The sequence below is a fragment of the Agelaius tricolor genome, unplaced genomic scaffold (assembly GCF_023055355.1).
Source record: "Agelaius tricolor isolate 1412-34295 unplaced genomic scaffold, bAgeTri1.0.p SCAF_20, whole genome shotgun sequence".
NCBI lineage: Eukaryota > Metazoa > Chordata > Aves > Passeriformes > Icteridae > Agelaius > Agelaius tricolor.
This window is the reverse complement of record NW_027269280.1, coordinates 5,415,035-5,425,697: the sequence shown is the minus strand read 5'-3', so window position 1 is coordinate 5,425,697 and position 10,663 is coordinate 5,415,035. Positions and strand designations below refer to the sequence as shown.

At 41.5% G+C, this 10,663-nt stretch overlaps 1 protein-coding gene across 2 annotated transcripts; it reads left to right on the top strand.

Moving 5' to 3' along the window:
- The first annotated feature begins 11 nt into the window (after positions 1–11).
- Positions 12–10,450, top strand: LOC139598652 (solute carrier family 2, facilitated glucose transporter member 11-like). 2 transcript variants are annotated; one of them, XM_071445285.1, is made up of 13 exons: positions 12–498; positions 800–889; positions 1,876–1,974; positions 3,514–3,674; positions 4,379–4,503; positions 4,737–4,866; positions 5,373–5,521; positions 6,359–6,546; positions 7,032–7,142; positions 7,253–7,354; positions 7,884–7,959; positions 8,384–8,511; positions 9,428–10,450. In XM_071445285.1, the coding sequence occupies exons 1-13, from the start codon at positions 481–483 to the stop codon at positions 9,644–9,646; spliced, it is 1,596 nt and encodes a 531-aa protein (XP_071301386.1). In that variant the 5' UTR covers positions 12–480; the 3' UTR covers positions 9,647–10,450. The 2 variants fall into 2 exon arrangements, with proteins under 2 accessions (XP_071301386.1, XP_071301387.1); XM_071445286.1 differs by lacking the exon at positions 800–889 and having other exon boundaries at positions 16–498.
- Positions 10,451–10,663: the final 213 nt, after the last annotated feature.

Genomic DNA, 10,663 nt, shown 5'->3' with positions numbered 1-10,663 from the left:
TGTAGTCCCAGGCACTGGGAGACCTCTGGGAGTTGTAGTCCCGAGTGCTGTGGGACCTGTGGGAGTTGTAGTCCTGGGCGCTGTGGGAGACGCGCTCTGCGAGCGGGCTCCCCGCCGCCGTGGCCCGTGAGGGGGCGCCGCGGGCTCCCCGGTCCCCCGCCCGCCGTGGCCCGTGAGGGGGCGCCGCGGTGTCTCCGTGGGTGTCCGAACAGCCCCTTTCTTGTCCGTGGCCCGTGAGGGGGCGCCGCGGGGTCCCCGAGGGTGTCCGAACAGCCCCTCTCTTGTCCGTGGCCCGTGAGGGGGCACCGCGGTGTCTCCGAGGGTGTCCGAACAGCCCCTTTCTTGTCCGTGGCCCGGTTTGATCCCCTCAGAGGGGCGGGCACGGTCCGGCAGCCAAATCCCGGTCAGCTGAGGGGCTCAGGCGGGCTAGGGGAGGTGGCGAGCGGAGCTGAGCTGAGCTCCGGGCGGCAGGAGGGAGGGATGGCGCCCAGGCACACGGTAACCGCCCGTCCTTGTCTTTGGTTGCGGGGGGCTGCGGGTTCTGCGCGGAGTTAGAGAAGGACAGTGCATGTACACACTGTAAGAGGTGGGAAAGCTCCCTGAGGCTGCTGCGAGGCTTTATCGAAGTTGGACATCCCTGTCACAAAGTTCAGAACCCTTCAGGAGAGTCGCAATGGGCGGGGAGAAAAAAAACCAAAATCGATCAAACAAAATGACAAGAAAAAAACCTAAAGCTGTGTCTTAAGAATACATTAGTAACTTAAGTTCTTTGGCACCTTTTTTTTTTCCTGTAACATAGTTTATTAAATTTTGCAAAGGAAATCTAATTCAGCCCTTGCTCAGAATGGAGCACCAGCCCCTGCTCAGAGGGTCTAGCTCGCCCTGCAAGGTAAGCAGAACCATCCTGAAGGTGGATCCTGCAGGGAGTTTGTAGTTTTAGCAATGATGTACAGATGTGAAATGTGTGGGAATTTCATGTTAGCATTTGAGTATAAATACATTAAGTGATTAGACTCGTAAGGTTTTGTGCTTTCCTTGGACACCTGGCTGTGTTAGAAAGTGGAAGCTGTAAAAGCAGCTTTCTGATTCTGATGTTTTACATTGAATACAAATTGAATTTTGTTTGTGTCATGTTTTTGGAATGAAGTGAACGCCCTTACAAACTGTCAGGAGTTCAGAACACATGAGGCTGTTATCTGTGCTCTCTCCTAACTCCAATGTCAGACAGCATACCAATGTCACGAGCCCAGCTGATCTGGGCATGAAGAGCAAAAGATCTGTCATAATAAAACCTAAGTTATATGAAGTATGTTCATTATTTTGGGTTGTTTGTTTGTTTAGTTTCTGTTCCTTCTAGATTCCCGGTTGTACCCATGAAACACACAAAATAGGTTTACAGTACTTAGTTACTGTAAGGGTCTGAGTGTGCCGTGCCAGTATTTACCACATCAATTTTGGTTTTTTCTACCATACTCACTGCAGCCCATACTTATAACTCTTAATTCATTGCTTTGGTTGACATTCAGAGAAACACTTTTCATTCTTGGAAACTATAAGGAAATGTAAATTGGATTTTACTTTAATAAGATCAATTTCAGCTTGCAAATTTCAGGGAGGGAGGGAAGAAGGAAGGAAGTGCTGATGAATTATCTTTAGGAAGGACACAGCTCTGTCAGAATACAGTACAATATCTAGAATAACTCAGCATTTCTGGGAACTGGACCAAGAATGAGAGTGATGAAGAATTAATCTACATACCTAACAATGAGAAATTCAGGGAATAGAAGTTTATTAAAAGAAATATGTACAGGCTTTATATATGAAGGAAGGGGAAATTTGATCACTGAAGTGCCTTGATTTTCTTTTGCTCCCCAGCTCCCCAGCTGGACGTTGTTCCTGGCTGTTTGTGCTGTTGGAATTGGAGGCACCTTTCAGTATGGGTACAATGTCTCTATTATCAATGCACCCACTCAGGTAAAAGCTCATCTTTTATTCACTGGACTGTTTCCCCTCTGAACTCAGCCACGAGGCCAAATGTGCTTTTGCTGTGATCACAGTGAGAACTGAAGCAGTTCTTCCTCTCATATGAAGGAATCTTGTTCATTTCCTAAGTGGTTTCATGTGCATTTGTTTGTGAGTACCTCCTGTCAGAGCTATTCTGTGTCAGACAAAAGTGTTAATATGCCTCATAAATACCTTTATTATTAGAAGGATTAACTGAGTAAGTAATATATTTTTTGATCACTAAAATAGCCCAGAACACTAAGGGTAGAATAGACCTGAACATTTTCAGTTGGAAGGGACCTACAATGACCATCTAGTCCAACTACCTGACCACTTCAGGGCTGACCAAAAGTTAAAGTGTATTACTCACAGCAATGTCCAAATGCCCTTGGAGCATTGACCACTTGTCTGGGAAGCCTGTTCTGTTTGACCACCCTTTCTGTAGGATGTTTCTCCAAATGTCAAGTTTAAACCTCCCCTGACACAGCTTCCAGCCATTCCCATTCTTTCTATCACAGGGAGGAAGCATAGTCACTATTTACAGGTGTTCATCACAAGGCAGATTACTGAAAAAGATCTCTTTAGGGAATTAAAATGTTCCATCTGTAGTGGCTGAGTATCTTGTAAATATTTTCACTTGTTACTTGAGCGTTCTTTGCTGTAGCCTCCAGGATTCTGCATATTTTGTGGATGACTCAAGGATCTGAGCAAATATTCTTGTGAAAGTGGTGGGTATCAGTTTTTGCTACCAGCTGATTTATTTGCTTGGAAAACTGTGAAGACTGAATTTGCTTCAACACTGTATGCTTTTTACAAAGCTTCAGAGGAGCTGTTTGTGAAAGAACAGGTCATATGCTGGGAACAGAGGGAGAGTCCAAGAAGTTTGGTTCTTCTGTAGTCTTTGTTTGCAGGCAAAAACAGGAGCCTCTGATTACAGACACATGCCAGTTCAAGTGTTTCTAAAGGCAAATTTTAGAAAACCAAGCATGTGGAATAACAGCTTCAAAGTTCTGACACATGAATACTGTAAGGTGGAGTATTATTAGAGCTGAAAAAGGGATTTTACTATGACTTTTTGGATTATACTAAGGCAGGGAGATTTAGACCAAGTGTCAGAATGAGTCCCCTGACAGTAAAATTTTTTAGGTGGCAAGGCTTCTGTGCTGTGAGATGTTCCTAAAAACAGTAGGGCCAACCATCCACCCTGTTCCCCTCCATGTTCAGAAGGACCTCAGAGCTCTCTCATGGCAGTGCATGTCAGGGTTGTGTTTCTCCTCTGCTGCAGCTCCTAAGGCAGGGCACAAAGCAGAGCTGCTCTGCAGCCTTTGAAGTGTGGGGTGTAGGAAACACAAGGTCTTCCTTGTGGTCAAGGAACATTCTGCCAGTCAGCTGATACCTCTTAGAATTAACTCCCAGAATTGATTTTCAGGACTGGGGTGCAAGTTATTTGTAGTGCTGTGTGTAGGGCTGTATAAAATGCTGCACATTCATCACTCTTTTCTCCTGCAGCATATACACAAGTTCTTAAACGAGACCTGGAGCAGTCGTTATCACAAGGAGCTGAATCCAGATTTGCTGACTTTTCTTTGGTCTGTCATTGCTTCCATCTTTTCCCTCGGAGGCCTGTGTGGAGCCCTGATTGGAGGCAGCATGGCCATTCGCCTGGGCAGGTCAGTTGCAGCAGCAGACACATCAAAACATGTTTGCTTTTCCTACCTTCTCACTGGAATAGAAAGTAAATAAATGGGAAAAGAGTGGGAGAAAAGAGTACTTTGATGAAAGTGAAAGTTCTGTCACTTTAAAACTGAGTTTTCTAGTACAATTTTACAGTTTATTCCAATGTGACTTTCAAGGATGAGCCCTGAGTTATGACCTTTGTCTTTGCATTACATTTACTGAAATCTGAGTAGGGGAATGCACACGGAATGTGTTGGAGACATGAGTTTCCCCCTGACACATTTGCAGCCCTTGTGCCAGTAAGGACATGCTGCTTCATCTGTTGCACTTCATTTGTCTAAATGAAGAAACCCCACTCCTACATTGTCAGGAATTTCTGTCATATTTATACATTGTTCTTATGTTTAGACATTTTAAAAACATAAGGAGTTGTATCAGATATCTGGGTTTCCAGGGAATAGCATGTTTCTTCAGTATAAAGTCCATTTATCCCCCCACATTATCAGAAAAGAAAACTTAAAAACCCCACATTATTACAGATTTCCATAATGTCTGGTTGAGACATTGGGGGTTTTTGTTTGTTTTAATCGGTTTTTGTTTGTTCTGTGGTGTATCATTATTGTTATTATTATTATTATTATTATTATTATTATTATTATTATTATTATTTTATTTTATTTTTGTTCCTCCTTTTTAGGAAAGGAGCTCTTTTGATGAATAATATTATAGCAATACTAGCCTCCATTTTAATGGGGATCAGTTTTCCTACAGGATTATTTGAGTTACTGATTGCTGGAAGGTTTTTGATTGGCATAAATTCAGGTGAATGATTTCTTATTCCTACTATCAATAAACTATGGTGAATGATAAATTATTGTTATTTCTGATCCTTTAGGTTTTATGATGAAAATGTTCTGTAGTTTAGCTTGGAATCTGAAGGCAGCTAAATGAATAGGAAATTAATTAAGTCCCACTTTGTGTGTGTTTTGGTTTAGTAAATTGCTTTGCAAAGCAATTTCTACTGATAGGAAAATGTTTTTTCCATTTACTTGCAGGTGTTGGGCTCTGTGTGCAGCCTCTTTATATTGGGGAGTTTGCCCCAAAACACCTCAGAGGTGGCTTGGCCATGGGGACTTCCATCTTTCTGACTGGGGGAATTCTGACAGGACAAATAATTGGATTGAGGTAAGAAATGTTTGAGTGGTTTTTTTCCTGTTTTGTGTTACTCCTATGTAAAGAATTCCAATTTCCTACAGCTCATTGCAACACGTTCCTTGTGCCATTGTAGCATTAGAATTCACACACAAGGTCCCCCTGGGAGGAGAAAATCCTGCTTGAGTCACCTTATTGCTACAACTGCCAACCATCAGTGCTGTCTCCTCAGGGGAGTCGTGTCAGTTTAGATGGGTCACCTGAACAGCATCAGTAAAGCAGCCACATTGGAGCTGAGTTCAAGTTTTCTGCCAATTTCTTGCTGGAGACAGTGGATGTTGGCAAGGACTTGAGAGCAAAGGACTCACATCTCTGTATCACAGCACCAGCACTGCTTTTGTCCCCTGTGTGATCAGAGGAAGTTGCTCAGGCCTTCATTCGGCTGGAACTTAGAAGTTCCAAGAGCAGAGACTGCCTTAAATAGTAACCAATAGCTAATTATTATATTTCTTTGCCTTCTTTTTCCACATTTCTCACAGAGAATTATTGGGTGGAGAAAAGCATTGGCCTCTGTTGCTATCCAGCAGCTGTATTCCAGCATTAGCCCAACTGTTATTCCTTCCATGGTTTCCTGAAAGTCCCAGATATCTTCTTATTGACAGAGGTGATGAGCTAAGCTGTGCCAAAGGTAATATCTATACTTTCTGTTCTCCAGAAGGGTACAATGAATATATTGGATTCCAGATTCTCCTTTTATCTTTATCCACACAGCACAGTTGTATCATCTAGTGCTTTTTGGCCCACGTTTTTCCTCCAGTGAGCTTATATGGAAGAAGGGATTGTGGAACTCAGGAGCCCATAATGGGTTATGAACAAAACTTTATTACCCTATTTCAAATATAAGTTCATTGACTGGAGCTCCAAGCTGATTACTCTCAGTGGAAAGTTCATTAACAGGATCATCAAAACTCCTACTGTTGACCTTAAGAAGACAGATTGTAATTTGAGATATGTTTAATCATGAAGATTTTAAAGGAATTGATGCTATATAGTCTTTAAGTTTTTAAGACCATTTGTAAAGATTTTAGTCTGGGATCCAAATGACTTCTGTTTATATTTGCCTTAGGAGAAGAATTTTCTGTCTTTGCTCCAGCTCACGAACTGCATCCATTGGCAACATTAAAGTCAAGGCCATAACAAAGGACTCAATATCTGCCTAGAATTTAAGCAAAACTAATCAAAATGGCAAGAGTGTCCTTTAAGGAAAAGACTATTTGAAGGTTTGAGTTTCAGATACAAAATATTTTGCCTGATGAATATTTCAAGGTCAGATATTCCTCTAAAAAGAAGGAAAGAAATGCCACAGAATTCTCCAAATCCACCACAGCAAAAAATTTTGAAAAAACAAGCAAGTCACAAAGCAAATTTTTCATATCCTAACAAAAACCAGGTCTTTATGAAAAGAGATTATTTCCCAGGAGTTGTGGCTAATAGATAAATGTAAATGATTTTTTTCTCTTTGTAGCTTTGAAACGATTTCATGGTTCCTCAGAGTATCGGAGGGAGATGGAAGACATCCAGCGGGAATGCTTTGCCTTGGACGGGGAGAAACCCAGGAAGCCCTGGCAGTTATTCACTGACCCTGCTGTGAGATGGCAGCTGATCACTGTCATCGTCATGACCATGGGCCAGCAGCTCAGTGGCATTAATGCTGTAAGAGTGAACAAACAGCTTAAATAAGTATTTCATTTCCACCTGGTTTTCACAAAAGATCCATGAGGAGAAGCTCAGTGAAATGGGATAAGTAGGAAAGAATGTCCTTGCATTATTTTGGTGTTTCTCTCTCATTTTTTTCTCATTTCTGTGTTTCTGGTATGCAAACTTTTCTAAAGAAAATGACTTGATACTTCCTCTGAAAAATAAATAAAGGTGGATCAGCTTATCCCAGTGTGTCTGGTTTAAGAGTATAAAGCATATTCAGTAAGTTGACTGATCCTCTTGGCTTTTATGATAGCAATATATTTACTTAAGACATGAATTTAACAGATTGTTATTGCTGCTTATGTTGAATTAGTAACTCACAACATAAAATACAGTAATCTATCTGTTTAGTATGAACATGACTTTGTTTCCAGACAATGTTTTAAATACCAGAAAAACCTCATTGTTTGTTTTTGGGGTTTTTTTTTCTGTTGTAGATTTATTTCTATGCAACTTACGTTTTTGAACAAGCTGGGATCGTGGCAGAAAAAATCCCGTATGTGACACTTGGCACTGGAGTTTGTGAGTGTCTCACAGCCCTCTCCTGTGTAAGGAGCAGTTTTTTCTACCTCCCAGTACAAAAAGCAATGATTCTTCTTGAAGAATATTGGTAAAAATGAGATCAGTATATTAACAGAAGGTTGTATCTTGTCCACAGGGCTTGCTGATAGACTATGTGGGAAGAAGATGCCTTATCATTGGGGGTTATCTCCTCATGACACTCTGGTGCACTGTTCTCACCTTCTCTCTGACTTACCAGGTGCAAAGGACTCGTTCCTGTTACCCAGTGTGACTGAGGAGTGAAAAGGGCACGTGGTGACACAGTAAGGGGGAATGGGTTTAAGCTGAGAGCAGGGTTAGATTAGGTAGCAGCAAGAAATTCTACCCTGTGAGGGTGCTGAGGTCCTGGCACAGGGTGCCCAGAGAAGCTGTGGCTGCCCCTGGATCCCTGGAAGTGTCCCAGGCCAGGCTGGATGGAGCTTGGAGCAACCTGGGATAGTTGAAGGTGTCCCTGCCCATGGCCAGGGGAGGGATGGGATGCTTTAAAGCCCCTTCCAGCCCAGCCCACACTATGACTACATAATTCTGTGATATGATTTAGTAAAAATCATTGAATGAACACTGTTTAATGTCTCTAAGCAGAACTGTTAAATAAATTAGCTGTAAAAGAGTAGTGTAAGACTGCTGGTCTTAATTGAAATAAAATACAGAAACATAACTGTAAAGCCAGACTTTAAAACTGGATTATCAAAATCTGAACTAAACCTTCTCATTGTCTTCTGTTTCAGGAGCTGTACTCCTGGGTGCCTTACATGAGCATGATGTGTGTATTTGCCTTCATCTTGAGCTTTGGGCTGGGCCCAGGTATTGCACAGGAATCTGTGTGAATGGGGGAAGTCTGGGAGGGCTGGGGTGTCACACAGCCAAGAGGCCTTTGCAGCACAGCTGCTGCTGCTCTGGCTGGGGAACCCAGGTGAGGCCATCCTGTAGCCCAGAGCTGAGGCTTACCATGCATGATTCCAGGGCAGCTACATGTGAGGGAGGGCTCAGTTCTGCCCTTCAGAGCACAGGGGATCTACACTTGTCAGAAGGGGCCTGCTCCCTGATCTGTGCTGCTGAAATGGGGCTGTGTTTTAGTGGGACACTTCCTGCAAGGGCAGCAGCCTCAGAATTGTGCTGTTAGGAATTCTAATGGCATATTCAAAAGCAACTCAGTCTTTTGTAGCATTGGAAATACCTCAAGTTGACATTCAGCACAATTCTCTGTTCTGTTTCTGAACCATCCCAGGTGGCATAACAAACACCCTGACAGCTGAGTTATTTGTACAGTCCTCACGTCCTGCTGCCTACATGATTGCAGGGACTGTGAGCTGGATTAGTTTCTTTACAGTTGGAATGCTCTTTCCCTTCATAGTGGTGAGTATGAACAGCACAATTTCCATTTCATCTGCTCCCAGCTTCCATCCTAGTGCTTGTATTGCATTATATACACTTGTATATATTACTGACACTTGACCAGGATGCACACTGCCCCTCAAATGAATTTGACTAGATTCAGTCCCTTTTAAAAGTATTTTTTACACATCACAAACCTCAATAAAATATGATAAATGAAAAATAAAGGAATGCACTGGAGGGCAATGTTCATGTTCGGATGAAAAAAACCAGAAGGTATCAAAACCAGAAAAACTTAATCAGATACCGAGATTTACACAAAACATTTTTAAATAGTGCCTTGTGCTTTTATGGCAAAGTAATGTTGAGGTGGTACCTGTGGCCAGTAAGTCACATCCCTGAGAATTTGCTGAACTGACAGAGTTCTGTAAGCAGATTATTGGGAAAGCCAAGACAGGCTTTCATATCCAGCTTTGTATTTTTAGTTTTAGCACATGTTCTCGACAGCAAAACCTGCAGGAACAGAATGAATCTGGGTATCTGGATCTGCCTGTCCTTCCTTCATGGTTGAGCTGTGCTTCTCAGTAAGACAGCTGGGTTTTTTTAATGCACAGCATTGAAAAATGTTAACATTCAGAGAAACTTAAATTATATAATCTTAAAATATGTGACAGCTAAGTAGTAAATGTTGACTTCTAGATTGTGACATTTGACTGTTTAAATGGTTTATCTTATTTTTATTACAAAGTCTGCCCAATAATTGCACAGCACTTGACAGTCTTTTATCTAAAAAGTTACAGGTAAAGATTAGGTTGAATGACTCCTTTTAGAAAAATATCTGAGCAGCAATGTTAAGTGTAAATGGAGACAAAAAGCTTGTTTTCTCTAACCTACTATTATTACTCTTGAAATATGTTGCAATCACATTTATTTTCAGAATGGACTGAAGCAGTATTGTTTTGTGGTGTTCTTACTGGAGTGCTTCTTTGTTGCTGCTTTCATCTTCCTCATAATTCCTGAGACAAAAAACAAATCTTTTCTGGAAATCAAAAAGGAATTTAACAAGCTTAATTTTGGAAGAAATGCCAGGAAAAAGGAAACGGAGCTTTATGAAAGAAGGCAACTCCAAGATGAATTTTTAAAGGTTTCTGCATAATTTCACAAATGCAACAGAACTTCAGTGAAAATTATGAACCTTGTAATAAGTGATCAAGTGGCTTATTAAATCTTCCTGTGTATTTAGAGGAAGTGTAACTAAAGGCAAGTTAGTACTGCTGTTAAAACATGTATTGCTGAAATACTATTAACAACATATTGTATTATCCACAGAAAACTTGATCTTTAGCTGTAACCTGGTGCTGTAGGGATGCAGAAATGCCAGGGAGGATGTTCAGTGAGGCCCTCTGGCAGATTTCTGCAGAGAATTCAGCAACTCTTGCATTTCAAAGCCCTGTGTTCAGTTTGGGTCACTGGGCATATCCAAATGCTCTGCTGAGTGTAATATTCTGAGTTCTTGTTAAAACCCATACAATAAATGATAGCTGATATTTGAAATATTCCAGTTTATATAGAAATAGTGGTATTTAGTTTCTGTTTTTCCAGTTATGTAACTTTGAAAGCCTTAAAGACATTCCTCATCCACTCCTACTACTGTACTGTGCAATGAAAGTACAGCACTCTCTGATTACTGGTATTTGTAATAAAAACTTTTATCCTGATAAAACACTGCCTGGGGTTTCAATTTGGTTTATTTTTTCCCCTAACCTAGCATCTTAACATTTTAAACTATGCAACAGGGTGAAATTCTTCTAGTTTTGGAGGTTAGTTCCCATCAGACTGAGATCTACATCCCCAAAAGCATGAAGTAGCAGAGAGGACAGATGACAGGAATTAAATACTTTTTACCTTTACAGGGAGCCTGTAGGACATGCTGAATGAGCCTTCTGCCCCCTCTCCAGTATTTTTTCATGGACTCTTTTTCAACTTAAAATAAATTCTTCACATGTTAGGAAGTAAGAAATCTCACATCTGGTGTTTGTGTGCCTCTCTGTTATTTGTTTCCATACCTGCCACAGCCAGTACAGTGGCCCACCTTACCCAGTGCAACCTTTCCTGGCTGTAAGCATTTCCAAATGCCACCTGTTACCCAAGTGCTGCAGCAAGCATGGATTTC